At 41.3% G+C, this 19725-nt stretch overlaps 1 protein-coding gene across 1 annotated transcript; it reads left to right on the forward strand.

Moving 5' to 3' along the window:
- The first annotated feature begins 2591 nt into the window (after positions 1-2591).
- On the forward strand, positions 2592-19375 carry ISOC1 (isochorismatase domain containing 1). The gene is made up of 5 exons (XM_087815537.1): positions 2592-2906; positions 11765-11884; positions 12016-12219; positions 13840-13956; positions 18636-19375. Exons 1-5 carry the CDS (start codon positions 2592-2594, stop codon positions 18780-18782), a joined length of 903 nt encoding a protein of 300 aa, XP_087671663.1. The 3' UTR covers positions 18783-19375.
- The last annotated feature ends 350 nt before the right edge of the window (positions 19376-19725 follow it).

Here is a 19725-nt window from a genome sequence, read left to right on the forward strand (position 1 = left end):
TCCTGGAGAGCAAAGAGCTCGATAAGAGCATTAACTGCCTCGTTCGCCATGGAACTTAGTGAATATTATTCATTGAGCGAATGACCAAGTGAGAATTTCAAACAATTCAACTTTATATTAATGTTTGAATCACATTATGGGTGATAGTCACAGCTGGATATGCCAGCAATCAACTATAAGGTCTTTGGTAATGTTAAAATAAAATAATGCCTAGCAATAATTGTCTGCTCTATATCTCTATATCTCTATTAGCTAATCTTCTGGTTCTAAAATTTATCCGGCAGCTCCTCAGATCATTCGATTGTACTACATTCCATCTCTGTATAAAATGACATCTTGACACCATTTCTTCCTTTGCAGAAAATTGTCAGAATTCCCCATGGTGAAGGGTATAAGTTATTTTGATAACTGACTTTCTTTTCTTCCCTTATCACAAAGTTTCCAGAAAATATAAATGGAGTTGAAAAGTCTTATGTGGAGCCTGCTGAGAAATCCAGTAATCCTCTAATAATAGCTATCCCAGGATTAATCTACAATGTAGGTGAAGCAATTCACCTAAAAATAATTACCTTGACTGAATATACCTTTTTCAGTACAGTAAGCTTGAAGATATATTCACTGTAACGACTCTTTACCAAATATTTGTGGAGAGCCTACTATGTGCCAGGAAGTGTTCTGGGGGTTGTGATAATTTCACTAATCATTTCTTCTGCAACTGTAACCTGATGTTTAGACTATCCAGTGAATTTTTTATTCCAGATGTACTTTTCCGTTTTAAAACTTACATTTGTTTACTTTTTGTCATTTTCATCTCTCTGCTGACATTCTCCATCTGTTCATTCTTATGACCATGCTTTATATTCTTAAATGTACTTACAATTACTGCTATAAAGTTCTTTTAATTCCAACATCTGGATTTTCTTGAGGTCTGTTTCTATGGACTGGAGAATTTTGAACAGAAAAGGGATATATTCTGAAATTATGTTTGTTCGTTTTTTAAAGTACTACTCTGATTGCCATGTCTTAGAGGTATAAAAATAAATATGAATCTTAGAGATATGAAAATCAAAGAATAGGCACCATTTATGAGGATAGTGTTATAGTCAGAGGAGGGATGATGATGGTTTCGTCTTGGGTGGTGCACAGCAGTAGTGTGGATGAGAGGGTTCTGGCCATCAGCTCTTATTAACAGATTGGAAGGAACACTTTTATAATTAGTCAACCCAGAATATATACCTTTTGTAGTCAGTCAGCCTAAAGGAAGTTTCTCTTATTAGCACAGATTTGCACATCTGCATACAGAAGACCTTGCAGTGGAGTGATAGCTGCAAAAAAAATCATTTTGGGTCCAATGGGTTCAGACAACAGAGTTTTAAATGGAATCTCTCAGAGTTTGATGAAAAGCCAGAAAACAGAGCATTTTCAATAGCTTGGCTACAAATGAGCAAAAAAGGCCAAAGGATGGTTGTAGCATTACTTTAAAGCAGTGGTTCTCAAATGGGGGCAAATTTGCCCCCCCCCCCGGGGGGGGGGATATTTGTCATTATCTGGAAACATTTTTGACTGCCAAGACTAGGGAGGAGTGGGGTGCTACTGGCATCTAGTGGATAGAGAAGCCAGGGATGCTGCAAAACATTCTACACACACACAAGACAGGCCCCCAGAAAAAAGCTGTATCTATTCCAAATGTCAGCAACGCCTGTTGAGAAACCCAGCCTTAAAAGTTATTACTTTGTAAGATCAGAAAACCCCTAATACCTAAAATCTAATTTTAGGTTTAGACTCATGAGCCTATCTTCCCATGAATGTTAAGGAAACTTTGTTCACAGTGTATGCTTTTCTAATTCCAGTAAGTTATAGTGCCTTCAGCGCTAATAAGGCAGAGAATTATTTTACTACTCGCTTAAAGGTGATCGCTTTAACCCGCTTAAAAACAAACCCTCAGTTTCAATATAAAGTCCTGATTTTTACTCTTAAATCTGTGTGTATTTTGCAATTCCCAGTCCAAGTTCTCCCGGAAAGTGGGCTGAGATACAGGGAGGTGAGGATCTCAAGCACGTTGCTACAGAGACTGTTCCGTGGGACTGAAACCCAACATGAGATCCTGAGCCTCAGGTGGCGCAGGTCAGCCCCGGAAACCGCGCTGCCCGGGAGCGTCGGCCGCCCTCCGGCTCCGAGGCGCCCGCAGCCTCTCCGTGGGCCGCGCCTCCGCGCCAGGCCAGCGGGTCACGCAGCAGGTCCCGCCGGGCGGCCCGGCGCCGCCGAGCCCAACTCTGAGCCTCGGGAGACGCGGCGCATCGGAAGGGGCGGGGCGGGCGGCAGGGGCGCCCCAGTCTCCTCCCCAGCGGCGGCCGCGGGGGCTGGAGGGGGCGGGCGGGCGGCGGGCGCAGGCGCTCGCTCCCGCGCGCGCCCCAACCCGGGGCCCTGCCCCGCGGCCGTCGGCCCCACCGCGCGGCCGGGAGGAGCGCGCGGGCCGCGGCCGCCAGGACCCGCCCCCTCGCCTCCCGGGCGGGCGGCGCGGGGAGGCGGGGCCGCGGGCCGGCCGTGTCTGCGCCTCGGCGGCCTGGGCGCTGGCACACGCTCAGGGGAACATGGCGGCGGCGGAGGCGGCGGTCCCGGCGCTCCCCACCGGCGGCGGCGCGGGCGCGGGCGCGGGGGCGCCGTCGGGCACCGTCCCCGTGCTCTTCTGCTTCTCGGTCTTCGCGCGGCCCTCGTCAGTGCCCCACGGCGCCGGCTACGAGCTGCTCATCCAGAAGTTCCTCAGCCTGTACGGCGACCAGCTCGACATGCACCGCAAATTCGTGGTGCAGCTCTTCGCGGAGGAGTGGGGCCAGTACGTGGACCTGCCCAAGGGCTTCTCGGTGAGCGAGCGCTGCAAGGTGCGCCTCGTGCCGCTGCAGATCCAGGTGGGTCCCCGCCGCCGCTCCCGCTCCCCGTGCGCCCGGGTCCCCGCCGCGCTCCTCAGGTGCCCCGTGCCGCGCGGGCGCCGGCTGCACGGGCCGCTCGCTATCGCGGGCGGCGGGGACGGCCCAGAGAATGTGCCTGTCCAAAGGTGACGGTCACCAGCTGTCCTCGGTCGGGCGGGGGCGTGGGCCTCCCGGCTGGTGGTGGCGCACGCGACCGCCCCCACGTGTGTGGTCCTCGGGCTGCGCCAGGAGCCCGCCCCAGCCTCCTGCGGAACCCAGGGCTGGGCGGCAGGGGCTGTGTTTTTATTCGGGGGTGATGCAGAACGGGGGGCGCGGGGAAAGATCTTGGGGAGCATTGGCTTTAGGGTTTGCTCCCCGGAGTTGTGTGCACCAGTTGAGGAAACAGAACTTCAGGAATCAGACCCTTTCCCCCTCCGCTTCCCCAGCTTTCAGTGCCTGACCTTAGCCTCCCCTAACCATTCGCTTAGGCGCTTCCTAGTAACTGTCAACTGAGTCTGTTGATTACATGTTTCCCGTACATTAAAAAAGTCGTTTGACTCCAGGACAGACTGACCCTTTTTAATATCAACTTGAGCTAGACCATGATTTCCTGGTCGTGATGACTGGGAACGTGATTATACTTGAGGGTTCTTTTGTAGCTTTTTAATATTTTTTAAACAGCCACGCTCTCATACAACAGCGGGTCAGTCTCTTGTCTTTTTTACACTGAGAATTCACTGCAGGATTTATATTTTTGAAAGGAAAAAATATAAGGTATTTTTTTCTACGCCATCAGCATTTTTTCTTTAGTGGAGAAACTCGTAAACCATTTCTTCGGAAAACCAAACTTAAATGTGGGATTTTGAGGTTAGAAGGCGTTTTAATATTAAAGTGTTGTTTTCTGATCATCATTTTCTAGTTGTTTTTCAGTTGTAGTCAGCGTCAGTGGAATTGGTCTTGTTTCCTATCACCCAGCACCTATGCCAGAAGCTTCCAAAGTAGGTACTTTAACCTGGGTAAAGTTTCTGTGCTCAGAGGACATAGGCTTTGAGAGTCCACTGTCCACCCCTGCAGAGCCTGGAGGAAGGCAGGTGGTCTCTGATGCCCTACTGTCCGTATAGACAATTTGGAGGATTGTCATTGTAGGTGTTTACTACCCGTTTTTATGTTCACGGGATGTTTAATCACTGTATTGTACCCCTGAAACTAATACAATATTGTGTTGCAACTATAATTGAAAAATAAATTTTTAAAAATTATAAAATTAAAAAACAAGAGTTTTCATGGCTGACACCTCTCTGCAGCCTTCCTTGTCAGTCTATTTAGATTATTGCTGCCAAAATCCCTAAGAAGTTGGATGCACCTTTGACAAATCCATTAATAAAGGCAAGAATCCAAATACTAACTGAGGACGTCTGGAGCTGTTCTGAGGATGCAGACTTCTTTGTCATGATTTCCTGTAGTGTTGGAAGGGAGGGTGGGCTGTTACCTAATAAGATGTTATGCCAACTAGCACCCCCCCCCCCAAGATAGGATGTTTTTATTTTAAAAATTGAAGGACTGGGTCTGACAACTCTTTTTAATTAAGCATTCTCATGTATGTATACTTGAAATGTTGCATACATTATCAAAAGGCATTATATAATTCAGGTCAACTGTAGCTTTTGAAATATTTTGCTTGGTATAGGAGATAAATATATAGTTAAGTTTTATGGTTATGTTTAAAATAATAATAGCACTACTATATCCTTTTAAAAATGTTTTTTCCCACTAAATAGCCCAGGAATTCTTAAGCATCTGTTATATAATACTTTATATATTTTTAAATATAAAAAAATTTATATTATCTTTGTAATCATAATATTTTGACTTCTACAGCCAGGTGCCTTGAAAATAGAGAATGTGGAGGGATAAACACACATACATACATGCACATGCACACACACACAGACTTCCCACATATATTCACATACCTATTCTGATAATCTATTTCTATCTATATAAGAAGATACACATACACACACATATATATATATACACACACGTGTGTATGTGTGTATACTCGGAAGAAAAAGTGAAGATACTCCTTTTCGTAACCATTTTATATGTTTTTTGGAACACAGCTGTATAATCCTAGAGACATGGACATTTTATGGTTAGATGAGACCATAGACTTCATTCCACAGACATGTGAGTGGCAGCTGTGACTGCCTGCCACAGTCAATGCAGACATGATAAGACCCAATTCTTGGTCCGTACCTAATCTCTCAATTTTGCCGAAGAGCAGAACATACAGGAATTGCTCAAGGTTCGTGGTAATGGTGAGAGAGCAAAGCACACGAGGGCCTCCCTTATAGCTGAACATAGCACTCTTGTTTTCTTTATGCTTAATGAAAATATCAGGCAGAATGGAAAACAAGCCACAAACCTGAGCTTGTAATACCATTTGTTTTGATGCTGTTTCTTCTTTGGAATAGAGGCCTATCACTTAGGAAGGCTCAAGGTGGCCATGCTGCTGGGATGGTGGGCCCCTTCCTTCTCCCATAGGCAGGGACAAAGAGCCTAAGTTTGGCTATATGTAGGTCACTGCTTAAATAATGTGACCTGTTATTTCTCCAGACATAGGCATTAGAGCCTCTGTGGCCCTGGCTCACATACTATATATTCTAGAATGTGTTTTCCATTTACGTAGGGGTCTGAGCTTGCTTTCCTACTTGTTCTGACTGCCATTGCTAGTGACCTTGTAAAGCAGTGGTTGCTTGTGCCACACTGTCTTGCACCCATGTTTGGTTAGCGGTTCTATGGGGAGTGATCTTTAAGACCCCCATTGCCAAGAGTAGGCTGTAGTAACTTTTTTAGTGTCGTCTTTTTTGAAATATTCTGTCACAGGTAGCTGAAGACAGCTCTTGTTTCAAATTATGTGTCTTTAGCTTTGTCAGATTGCTTGAAGTCTGAGGAATTTTGAGATGTAGAGGGAGAAATGTAAATGAGAGGATATGCAGTAGGAATTTAGATCATTTTTATGACTTACACGTTTTAATTTTCCAAAAGGTGTTTCCCAAGTTTTAACTAATAGAAACATTCATCTCTGGAAACTCACATACCACCATCAGTGTGTTTTCCAGCTTTTCACCGGGAAGACAGAGCCCCAGTAAAAGAGAGGAAGAAATGGACATTGTGAGAAGGACACCAGTAATAGGATTTTGCTTCTGCACTGGAGCAGGGAAGGCTCTGACAGCTTTGTGTGGACAGGAGATAAGGGCTTCCCTGGGAAGGTTATTTTGACCTTTACCTGAGATGGTTAATTGGAAAGAGTTTCAACTCCAGCTTTCACTTTCTCGGAAGTTTATTACTACTGTTATTATTTTAAACAGGGGCATGGACATTTTACAGCTAGAAGAGACCCCAGAGTTTGGGGTGGGAAGGGAGCAAAGGTAGGGTTTGTAAAGAAGAGGGAAAGGAATCTGCTCCCCTTGGGCTTGCTAGTTTGAAGGTGCATTTTTTGATTAGGGAACATTTACCATGGGAGCACGTAGGAGGAGCAGATAGAAATATTCTTTTGCAGCCTATATTAAAACGTCCAAAACCTGTTTCACCCAGAACACATCACGTAATGGTAAGTCTTTTGGTAGCATTTGGAAATCTACTTTATGAATTATTTTCTTAATTCTGCAGACTGTGTAACATAAGTTAGGCAGTATTAGAGTGTGTGTGTGTGTGTACACATAGGGGTCTGAGCTTGCTAGACCCCTTGCTTTCTTAAGGGATCTTAGTAATAAATGGCATTTTAACCTCATGACAGAAAAAGGTTTTTAAACGTGTGCTGAACTTCAGAGTATAGTGTATGCTTCCTGTATGAGGGCTATCACAGTAGCCTAATACATTGATTGATGGATTGATTACATGAAGCTCATTTAATCCTTAAAATACCCATATGAGGTAGATACTATTTTTCTTGCTTTGTTACAGATGAATAAATTGCCATTTGGAGATGGCAATGAATTTGCCTAATTTCATGTTATTGAAATGAGTAAAACTGAGATATGGACTCAGATTCTCATGTCCACAGGGCGTGCTGTGTAGGGAGCCTTGTAACCCAGGGGAGTCACAACACACAGGCTTCTGTGTTGAGTCAGTTCGAGAGCAAGGTCTTACTATAGCTATGGTAATCCAATTTCCTTGGGAACGTGCTGAGTAAAATAATGGTGTCCCGTGCCCTCTTCTGGATTCTCTCCCAAGCAGATCATGCCTATTTTGTGACTATAAAAGACTACCTGGATTTTGAAAACATCACATTTACAATTCCAAACTTCAATCATTTCTAGAGATATAAATTATACTCACTGTAGTAGTTCACTGGGGGGCTGTTGTAACAAAGTACTGCAGACTTAGTGGCTTATACAACAGAAGGTTATTTCTCGCAGTTCTGGAGGCTAGAGATCAGGGTGGCCTCTGGGGGCTGTGAAGGAGAATCTGTTCCATGGCTCTTACTGATTTGTTGGCAGTCTTTGGCATTGCTTGGTTTATAGACCCATTGCCCTGATCTCTGCCTTCAGGGTCACAGGGCCTCTGTCCAAATGTGCCTCTTTTTATAAGGACACCTGTCATGTTAGACTAGGCACCCACCCTACTCCATTATGAGCTCATCTTAACTAATTATATTTCCAATCCAAGTAAAGTCACTTTCTAAAGTACTGGGGATTAGGAATTCAACGTATGAATTTTGAGGGACACAATTCCACATATAACATTCACCATGTATCATATGGAGAGAGCAGAACTGGTACACAATTCATAACCGAGCAAGGCCAGTCACCCTGTATGTGCCTGTCCTGAGTGACCAGGGAGCCCGAGCAAGGGAAGGGCAGATTCCTTGCCCGTGTAGAAGCCGTCATTAGAAAATAGTGCACATGTGGTGAAGGAAGATAAATACTGCCATGATAATGGTGATGGACTTGGGGATGAAGAGCCTTTTTTGAATATGAAATCACGGGTCAAATCCCAGCTATGACAGTTATCTCAGACTATTGCTTGAGGAAGCCATTGGCTGTGATCAGCTCTTTGCATTTAAATGTGTGTGTTGAAATATGTATTATTTATATATGTATATGTTGTAGAGATATATGTAGATATACAATAGATATTTGAAGGTGTATATATATGTTCACATATATTTTTATATGGGATTTCTTCATGCTTCTTGAATATGCCTTCATCTGTAATTGCTGTACTTTTACTGTGATGGCATTTGGTCAGATACACTTTTATTTTGCTATCTTGTGGTTGCAACATGTAAATTCTTGACTATGAGCAGCATTTTTAGTTGTCTACAAGGTTTTAAGAGAAATTCATGAGTCAGAATAAGAAATCCCTGAATTATAGAGTCCGTGTGTAATTTAACAACAGCTTTTGGAATTCATGTGGATTTGGGGTGGGTGGATGGCTGGTTGGACATGGTTAGAGCTTTTCAGAGTTGGTTTTGTTTTGTTTGTTTGTAGCCTCAAAGCCTCTTTCTTGGCTTGTAAGGTATGGAGGTTATTCATAAAGTAGTATCTTTCCTCCTAACTACCATAGGCTAGGGAGATCATTTTTAAAAAACAAATGTTTTATTTTAGATGGTGTTAGATTTACAGCAAAGTTAGCACAGAGAGTTCCTGTAGACCTGTATCTAGCTTTACCCCCTCCATTCCTGTGGCCTCTGTGTCACAACTAAGGAACCAATATTAGTACATTAGTATTAACTGAGCTCCACACTTCATTCAGATTTCACTAGCTTTTCCCTAATGCCCCTGTTCTGTTCCAGGATCTGATCCAGGATGCTAATTACATTTACTTGTCATGTCTTCTTAGGCTCCTCTGGGCTATGACAGTTTCCCAGGCATCCATTGTTTTTGATGACCTATTGATGGTTTTGAGGAGTTCTGGTAAGGTATTTTGGTAGAATGTACCTCAGATTTGGTTCATCTGCTTTTTGCCTCATGCTTAGACTGGAGTTGTGGGATTTTGAGAGGAAGATCATGAAGTTCGTTCTGACATATCAAGGCAACATACTATCAACATGACATCATTGATTACCTTCATCTTAATCTGGTTGAGGCAGTGTTTGCCAGGTTTTCCACTATAAAGTTACCCTCCTCCCTCTATGCTCTACTCTGAGGAATTTTCTCTTAGTAATTTGCTAAGTTCAGACCACATTCAAGGGATGTTGGGAATTAAACTCCAACTCCTTGAGAGGAGACTATCTAGGCATTTTTGGTTCAGTAAAGTATAACCAGTCATCTCTGCCACCTTGTGTCTGTGGTTTCTTTCTTTACTGAAGGTCTATAGATTATGAGTTCCTAGTCTAGAAAGGTTTTGCAGGGTGGTGAGGACTTTAGGGCTGCATTTTCTGACCTCAACCTTTGTCTAATATGGTATACATCTGATGTGGTCCCCTGCCCAGAACAGGGTACCTCACCGCTAAAATGAGGTACAGGGAAGCACTAGGTAACAGGAACCCCAGGAGACCACAACTCTGAATATTTAGGATTTCTGGGTAGATAAGGTTTTATTTCTTCAAGTATCCAAAATATTTCTCAATATTTTGACCATTTCATATTGTATTCCTGAAATGTTATATAATTTAACATTTTCTTAATGGGTGTGCTAAAATGAAATTATCCTAATTTATAAGTTTTATAGAGCTTGTTCCTCCTTCACTAAAGGTCTAGATTGTAGGACGAGTTGAGTTTTGATCTGCTTTTATTGTATATTGAAGCTTTTCTCTGTCATCTGTCATTTCTTGCTATCAGTTTGTCTTTCTCCAGCAGTTCGCTTTCTCATTTGCTGTTTATAACCATCTGTGAATTTAGGATCCAGACAACCAAACCTGAGTTAGTCAGTACAGTCTGAGCTAAAATCTGAGAGCTGGAGATCTAAGCAGGTATAAACTGTATGTTAGTGCCTGGCCACCCAACACAATTATGCAACTGCCCGGGAGTTTTATTTTGCATGCTGGCTGGTTTTCCCCTGTCATAGATTGGTGAGCTTGGCTGAGTTTCATTACTTTCATTTGAAACAGGCCGGTTGCAGGTAAACAACTTTTCTTAGTGCGCCCTAAACACATTGAGAATGACTAGGGACCCACCATTCAAATTTATAAGAAAATATATGGATTTTGAGCCTTTGTAACCAAAGTTTAATGTTTACTGAGAATTTAAAATACATAGACATAAAGAGTGATCCTTTTAAAAATTGTCTCTTAAGTGCTCATATACATATTGTATTCACTGCTTTTGAAAAATGACCAAAATGGAGGCATTAATACTTGCATTAAAAATTTAGGTAAGGAAGCAGCCAAAGATAGAATATATTAAGATGTTTGAATATTTATTTTAATTAAAAGTAGGTAAACAAAGTGTTCAATCCCATAGAATATATAATTTAAGATGCTTGAATATTTATTTTAATTATACTTTATTAGCAAAGTAGGAAACCTTACACATAGTGTTCGAAATACAGGTGGCACTCGCTCTCACGTGAACTTGGCGTTGGATCGCACATGGTTAATCAGTGCACATGTGTGGAGGTAACACCAGAGGCAGATTAAAGTGCCAGAGTCCCTCAGACCAGGACGTAGATGAATAAAGTGAAAACTGATTAGAGCGGTCATACTATTAAGGATAAACGATTTCTTTTAATGATTCACTGAATTCCTGTCGTAACTATTTTCTGAGGGTATGCTGTGTGCCGAGGCACTAAGGCAGTCTAGGGCCAGGCGGTGGTGAAGTCACCACCGTGTAATCGGGACACAGGTCCCTGCAGAAAATTATTAGTGTCCTCTACAGAGCTCTCTGTAATTTGAAAAGGTGGAAAGAAAGGCACCATGGACTTTTAAGAACCCAGTGAGGTTAAATTCTTGTGTTCAGTAATGATTTTTACTTTTTGGTAGGTTCATATTGGGCCCAGGTTGTTGGAGTAGACCAGCTACAGCAATGTAAAGCCTGGTAACCTAATGCTCATTTCATCTTAAGCCATTGACATCCCTGATTTTGATAAATATGTTTTAAAATGCAGGCATCAGATTTATGTCTGTCTATTCAACAGTGGTGATGTGGTTGGCATCAGTCATTTCATTTCCTTTTTTGTGAATTCTGGATTTATTCTTAATAATAGCATCATAATATTTCTGTCCTGATAGGCAGTAATTCTGGATTTGTTTCTATCTGCTACTACAGGTTATTTTAAATTTCATTCTCTACTTGTAAGCAGTGCCATCATCAACTTTAAGTTTTTTACTGTCGTAACATTTGTTTTTATTGTAAAAGTAATACATGTTTTTAAATAGCATTCAGGAAATGTTTTTAAATAGCACTTGGAAAATATAAGAAAGGTGTAAAGAGAAACTATTACTAATACCCCTAACTATATAACCATCTATTATTTTCATACATTTGCTTCTACTTTTTATTCACATTTTAACATTATTGAAATACTGTTGAACTGTGCTCTGTTTTTTAAATTAACATTAGATTATAAGTATTTCTTTTTAGGCGGTACAGATTTTTTGAAAATGTATATACATATGCTATTTTAATTCACTAAGAAATGTATTGTCATGTGAATGTGTTAAATTTGTGAAATCATTTCTGTATTGTTGGTCCTGGGTTTATCGCTGATTTTCACTATTAAAAGCAGCTCAGTGAACATCTTTGTGGGTAAATTTTTTTCTGTAATTTACATAATTTGGATAATAGTTGTAGAAATTGACTTACTGGGTCAAACAGTAGGAACAGTTTTCTTCCTTTATTGACCTCCACTGAAAATAATTGTCATTGAATAATGAGTGCTAAATCATTCTTTTTTTCTTTTTTCCTCAGCTCACTACCCTGGGAAATCTTACACCTTCAAGCACTGTGTTTTTCTGCTGTGATATGCAAGAAAGGTTCAGACCAGCCATCAAATATTTTGGGGATATTATTAGTGTGGGACAAAGATTGGTATGTTTGTTTATTTTTTCCAATTTACTGAAGTATGATATACATTCATATATACACACATGTGTATTACTAATTATCTTCGTGGGGTTTTTGTTTTGTGTGTTTGTGGTGTTTTGTGTGTTTTTTTTCAGTTACAAGGGGCCCGGATTTTAGGAATTCCAGTTATTGTAACAGAACAGTACCCTAAAGGCCTTGGAAGCACTGTTCAAGAAATCGATTTAACAGGTGTAAAACTGGTACTCCCAAAGACCAAGTTTTCAATGGTGTTACCAGAAGTAGAAGCAGCATTAGCAGAGATTCCTGGAGTCAGGAGCGTTGTGTTATTTGGAGTAGAAGTAAGTACCTTTTGTTACATTTTGTATACATAATATTTGTAGAAAACTTGATTCCAGAATGCATTCTTATATATAGAATATTGTGTAGGTGGTAATCATGGTGAAAAATTGCCACGGTTTAGTAAGTGTTGACTATTTTCATGGCACTGATCTAAATATGTATTGATTCATTAAACTCTTATAGCAACCCTCTGAGCTAAGTATTCTTGGTCTTCCCATATTATAGATGAGGAAACTAAAACACAGATGCTGTGTAACTTGCCCAAGGTCATACATCTGGTTAAAGGATGGAGCTGGATTACAATCTAGGTTGATGAATTCTTGGGCCTTTACTTTTAACCACTACTTTTAGAACACATTTTCAGCAAAGGCATTATTTTTATTTGTGTTGTAGAATTTCGCCTTGGGTCATATTTTTACTCTAGAAAAACCTTAGAAGTCATGTAGTTCATTGTCATTCACTTTTGAAACGTGCATACCTTTTTAAAGGAAAAAATACTCATGGATTCCTAAGAGTGATTAAAATGATATTTGATTTGATTTGATTTGGTTTTTTGGACATGTACAAATAGAATATAAGTATTGACTCATAGCTTCTCCAACAACTATTGAGCTAAAATTTTAAGATTAGTTTAAAAACTATAAAAACAATGAAATCCAAAAAAATATTAATGTGCTTATGATGTTTTGAGAGTGGGTTTTAGAGTAGTAGGTTTTTAACAGTAGAAAGATTTAGTCTCAGGTTTTGATGTACATTTAAATATCTCAATAATGACAACATAGAGGAAGCCTGTTTGTATAAATGTCACACCAAATGCTGTTGCCGACTTTTGCACTTTTTTTGCTCATTCATCATTATCAGACCTCATGCTTAATGAAGATGATCTCTGAGTAGTCCTCCAGTGCTAATTGTAATGAGCTGTCAGTTGATAATTCTCCAAAACTCTTGTCATACAAAGATAAGGTAGGCATCATGGCATGATTGAAATCTGCTTTCATTTGTTATATAATCCAGCTATTGTCAGAGCATGTTTTTTTTACCCTGTGTTTTCTGCTAATTTGTTTACAAGTTAGTACTTAGAAAGATCAGACCTATATAGTACATTTGCTGGTGACACATACTGAGTATTTTTTGCCCATGTCACAACTTATTTTTAACTTGGCCTACCTTTACTCCTGGGTGCCTTGTAACAACTCAGTTTCCCACTCCATCCTCAGCCTGCAGTACTGCAGACTCATTCTTTGTGTTAGGCACTTGGTGTGAATTCAGAAATAAACCCAACTGTAAGTGACATCAAAACTGAGTGGTAGCAGTCAGCTGTATGAAGGTCATCCAGAAGGCACAGAGGAAAATCTTTTCATTCCCACAGAGCTCTAAGAATACGCTCAGGTATCCCAGTATGAGGAATGTTGATATAATCCAGTTCCTGACTTCACAAAGTGGAAACCAGAGCCAGAGACGGTATTTATGCTCAAGGTCATCTGGCAGGTTAGAGGCAAAACTAGGTGTAGGACACGGTCGTTAGACCTATAGCGCTCTTCTTTGTTGTGTGGTTTCACATTTGTAAAATACTTTTTGTTTGCTGCGTTATTACATATGATTTCTTACTTTCCCCCTAGACTCACGTGTGCATCCAGCAAACAGCTCTGGAGCTAGTTGGCCGAGGCGTTGAGGTTCACATCGTTGCTGATGCCACCTCGTCGAGAAGCATGATGGACAGAATGTTTGCTCTCGAGGTGATTGTCCTGCTGTAAATAAGTCATTTTCAAGTTTTCCAAATAAGAGCATTAATATTTAATAGCAATGAAAAGTTTACCTCTTAAATTTGAGCTTGGTCGGACAGGATCAGATTCATTGATTTCCAGAGCCTGGACTGTCCACCGAGCGACCTTTGAGGTCTCACCGCCGCATCCTATTTTATATCCACTGTCTCCTTAGATCTAGATTGCTAGCGATGCCAAGAGCTCCTTTATGTCTTTCGTCATAACTTTGTACAGTTTTATGCGTGAACTAAGAGGAATTCCAATAAGCTTAAGCTGAACCATTTAGAAATTTGCAAATTAAAAACAGCTCACGTAGGTTTCACTCAGCCAAGATCTAGCCAAACAGAGGGCATAGTGGGCCTAAGCCTGCTTCAGCCTCATCTGAGGTTTCCTCAGACGTGAATTTCTGGGGCTAGGAGGCGTGTCACTGACTGTGGATACCACTCACCTGCAGTGTTTCGTGGCTCTCTGACTAGAGTGTCAAGATGTGTATCGTGGAGTCAATGAATATTTTGTCAGTGTTGCATAACAGTAGTCTTACTTCACTCCTAATTCCAAGACTATTGAAAATGACCACATAATCCTTTGAAGCATTCATGCCATATTGGGAAGATCCCTCCCCCTCTATTCTAATTCTATAATAATTTTAGAGTAATGTACATGTGGATTGAGTTGCTGAGTTCTTTTACTGATTATTTTTATTGAGAATGGGAAATACAGATTTATTTTTGAGACCCTCCAGTGTTCCATGCACAAGCTGGCCCAGGAGCCACTTTCTTACAGGGGTACTGAGTCGTCTTTTCAGCCTGCAGTGTTCCCTGGGTGGTGAGCGCAAGTGAGAAAGAGTCAGAGGGGGAAAGGAGAAGAGTCAGTGGGGAGGGCTGGTGCAGAAGTAGGTGGGGAGCAGCATTTGTTTTAAGGCACTGGTTGGCCATCCCTCCTCTGTTTTATTCCTGGAGCAGTGAGTCCTCTTTTCGGATTACGGGTGGAAATAGTTTTATTAATTATTGTTTAACTATTTTTAAGTCCATTTGGACTATTGGGTTCTTTGGTACTTAGGTACTAAAGGGTTGCTTTTTCCCATCTCAGCAAAGATGTTTAAGCAGTTTTTATGAACATGAGTTAATCAACTTCCTCATTTCAGATTTCCTTAGTAATAAGTTTAATCACTTCCAGTATCAGATCCTCTCTGTCTCAGCAAGCAGCTCTTTTCCTATGTCGGTAATTTATCTTTCTGGTAGTGCTAAGGTCCAAAACTTGAAATATTTCCAAGGAAGTGAAAACGAAAAACATACAATGAACACAAACCTTCCTTGCTTATAAAGATATTTCAAGCCCGTTTGTTCTATAGTCATGTAAGTTTTTTAGACATGTCTTTATTATGGAGTTTACTCCAGAAGATTTTTATTGTTGGCAATTCTATCTTCTCACTATACTCAAAATAAAAACACAGCTTTTTACCATCTGAACCTCATTCTTTGAGAGGTAACCTATAATCTCAATGATTAGGGGTCCAAAAAGTAGAGGGTTAATATGGGTTTGAATGCAGGTTCTGGCATTTGTAAATGTGTTTCCTTGGACAACTTATCTAATATCTATGCCTCAGATTTCTCATTGGTGAAATGGAAATAATATCCACTACATGGGAGGATTTTGTGAGGATTAAGTGAGATAATGTATTGGTGGCACTTAAACAGTGTCTGACACAGTGCTCACAAATGTTAGCTGCTGCTTTTATTTTATTGTTATTATTATTCGTTGTCTTCATGAGGTTAGTCTTATCAGAAATGTATAAGCATTGCCTGGCCGGTGTGGCTCGGCAGTTGAGCATTGGCCTATGATCTAGGAGGTCATGGTTTGATTCCGAGTCAGAGCGCATGCCCAGGTTGCAGACTCGATCCCCAGCAGGGGGCCATGCTGGAGGCAGCCAGTCAGTGACTCATCATTGATGTTTCTAACTCCCTCTCCCTTCTTCTCTCTGAAACCAATAAAAATATTTTTTTTAAAAAATGTGTAAGCATATATTAGTTTGCAAGACCCACAAAGGACTAGTCCTGAGAAGTTCTAAGGAAGGAAGAAAAGAATGTGGTCTAGGGTGGATTTGGAAGAGCATAAAGCAAACAGCATTGCCTTGGGTTGCAGGGGTGGGGAACCTTTTTCCTGCCGAGGGCCATTTGGATATTTGTAACATCATTCAAGGGCCATACAAAATTATCAACTTAAAAATTAGCCATGAAAAAAACTCCTAGATTTATTGAATTTCGAGTCCCACCTGCAGTTGCCTTGGCAGGCCCAGACCAAATGATTTCACAGGCTATATATGGCCCGCGGGCCGGACATTCCCCACCCCTGGGTTAAAGTGTTGAGGTTGAAAGGGAAAAAAGAATCAGGTCAGGCGGTGATGGGGGAGACATGCCACATTTCAGAGTTTTCTTCTTAGTCTGAATTTGATATGGAAGTGTTTTAGTTTGCCCCGAAATTAGTGGGAGAAATGAAGTATGAAAATTAAATAGCAGTCTCCCAGCTCCCCTTCTTCTCTGTTCCTCTAGAACGCAACCACTAAAGGTAATTCCCAAGAACACCCATTTTTGCCTATCAAGGTTATGATAGTAATAAAGTTTATAGTTACCATTACTGAAACTTCTGTGCCAGGGTCTGTGCTGTGTGCTTTAGTCAACAAAAATTTTTGAGCACCTACCATCTGTCAGGCACTGTTGCTTTCAACTAATAATTATAGAGTAAATGCAGAATAAAACCCTCTCTGGAAGTCAGTGTCCTTGTCCTTCTGAGAGTGGTTAGTGTTGCTTGGAAATTGAATGGGTTTGTCTTTCCCCCCTGCCCTCTCTGAGGCCATCCTGGCTTTGTGCTCTCGCATTTTTCAGTTTGTGGCCTAGGGGAGTCTTTCCTTTCCTTTGGCCCTGGTTGGACCAATGTTGCAGGTGTAAGGGAAGAACTTCGGAAACCTATTACCATGTACCCGTGTGCAGTTAAAACAGCTGGACTTTAAATGGCCCCTTTTTAAGCTGGAAAAGAAAGGGGATTTGGAACCAGTATTGTAGGTGTCCTCATAGCTCAGGGTGGTGAGCAAGAACCTGCCAGTGTCTGGAAAAGCTGCTGCTGTCCCCTCTGTACAGGTCCCCTTTCGGGTTGGGGCGAGGCAAACACAGTGGGAAGGCCCCCCTTCCCCTACGCAGGTTCTTGGCTTGATTATTTTTTAATCCAGTCAGTATTGGCCATGTCAGTTTTGAAGCCAAGTAATATTTTGCAGGTTTTCATTTACTGAAGTGTGTTTTTGTGCCTGGAGCCTCCCAGCCTATCCACCACTGTGACTGGCCTCAGCATCCCTGAGGATTGTTGGCCTGGAGGGGACCAGGTTCCGGTCAGCAGAGCACTAAGGGGAAGCTGCCTTCTTCCTGCGGCATCACATTCCCTCCTCAGACCTGGGAACAGCTTTCTGTCCTTCCTGCCTCACTAAGGAACTGAAAAGATTAGTGACAGCTGACTTTTGTTGGCATTTGGAGTTTATAAAGCACTTTCACTGACATCGAATGTGTGTGATTCAGATTCAGGCTGAATGTTGCAAGCCCACTGATTCAACAGTGAGCAGTCAGGAAAGCAGCTCAGCCAGCGGGCGAGGGCGAGAGTGGGTTTGAGTGACTGGACCTGCACAGCTTAGCAGGCGTCTGCCAGAGGGAAGGTCGGGCCTGTGGATCTACACCCATCTGAAGGGGGATTTACTTTCCCTCTCCCGCGATGTCCTGGCTATTCAGGTGATTCCTTTTTTCTGAGAGAGATTGACCTGGGTCTTTTCCTATGACTTGCCTAGAAATTTTTCTAACCACCTCCCCTTCCATCGTTCTTACATGGGATGTTTCTTGGGATAGCAGTTGGCCCATTTTTGTTGTTGTTGTTACTTGTTTGCCTAGGGTTTCTGATAACAAATACATCTAAAAAATGAATCTCTACTCCAGAATTCTCTTCTCCCCTCCCTCCTCGCTTCCCTCTTCTCCCCTCCCGTTTCCTCCACTGTCCTCTTTGCCGTCCTCCCTCTCTCTTTTCTCTCCCACCTCCCCTTCCTTGAGGTTTCTGTCCTTAGTTCTTTCTCATGATTCCACTGGAGCAATTTGGCAAGGACCTCCTTTGACCTGTTAGTGAGATTATACAACCCTAAGTGTTATCCTCTGGTTTAGTGATTCTGAAAAGTTAACGATGGTGGCTGTGGTGGTGGTTCCATTACCATCCAGGGGCACGTTCCTAAACGTCACACGAGGCTCTCCTACCACCAGTCGTTTCTTAGTGGAAGGACACGTGTCATACGTCACATGTTTGTGGACAGAAAAGAAATGAGAATCATTGTTTTACGGCCATTAGCCTTGGTTTCCTGTCTATCCCTGGCACATATAAGTCATAATATTGGCTGTTCTGCTTCTTTCTAGCCCATAATACTCACAGTGAGAATAATCGCAGTGGGTTTGTGGTGTGCTTAGTGTGAAGTCTGTCCCTGTCACTGAATTTGGCAATATAATTAAGTACCATGGATTTAATAAAAAATACTGATTACTGTGTCCCAGCATACTTTTTGCTGTTTGAACATAGTGTTTATTCTCATGCTCACTTCTTGATTTGTCTTTATCTTTTTTTTTCCCCCAAAGCGTCTTGCCCGAACTGGGATCATAGTGACTACCAGCGAGGCTGTTCTGCTACAGCTGGTGGCTGATAAAGACCATCCGAAATTCAAGGAAGTTCAGAATCTGATTAAGGCTAGTGCTCCAGAGTCGGGTCTGCTTTCCAAAGTCTAGGACATCTGAAGGACTGGTGGGCCGCTCACCATCAGGCGACAGGACTATAACCAGACAAGCCCTTGTCTCTACTAGAATTAAAATGTTAAGTCAAAAATTGGCTCTTTTTTTGCGCCTCTTAGTAAAACTTAGTAAAAATGGTCTAACATCTGGGTACCAGCATTTAGTTACAAATGTCAAAGGCTTCAGGTGCTGCTTACCTTCTTTTTTTCTTAATGTGCTCTTATTTATTTAAAAAAACTATAATAGAGGTGCCTGTTTTGTCTATACTGTATGCATTGATCATAACTTTCAAAAGTGCACACATGTGAAGTTTTCTTAAATTCTGCACTGTAAAGAAAAAGATGTATTGACAATAGTTTGACTTTTGTATTATTGTAACACATATGTTAAAACGTTAATGTGGATTCAGTGCTTTTATTTTATAGGTTGATCGAAATAGGGTTATTACATAAGATTTAAAAACAGGACTCTGATTCACATTACCCCCTTCCCTCATAATACAGTCAGCTTATTTAGTGAGTGAGTTGCATTCATCTAACCAGATGGAATTAGGTTGGATAATTATATATCTTTCTTGATTATGCTAATTTTGTTAATCTGATCACCATCTCTAATTCTCTGTTAATGTTCTCTTTTTTAGTTGAATCTTTTCCTAGAGAGACTCGTTGGGTCATTGTTTAAAATTTGTAAACAGATGGGATGATTTGCAATCTAATGTAATTACTGGGGGGCTGTTTTAAAATCTTTGAAGTATCACTTCAGCTGAGTATCTTTACAAAAATATGGAGTATATCTTCTAATATGCGTAAGATTTAGCAAAAAGTTAAAGGCTGGATAAAATGTAGTTTTAAAACATTCATATTTTTGTTTGATATTTTCTCCACCTACCCTCCAATTATAAAGGCACCAGGAACTATTTGGTAGTATTAATTTTGTAGTC

The sequence above is a fragment of the Miniopterus natalensis genome, chromosome 3, assembly GCF_054644295.1.
Source record: "Miniopterus natalensis isolate mMinNat1 chromosome 3, mMinNat1.hap1, whole genome shotgun sequence".
Taxonomy (NCBI): Eukaryota; Metazoa; Chordata; class Mammalia; order Chiroptera; family Miniopteridae; genus Miniopterus; species Miniopterus natalensis.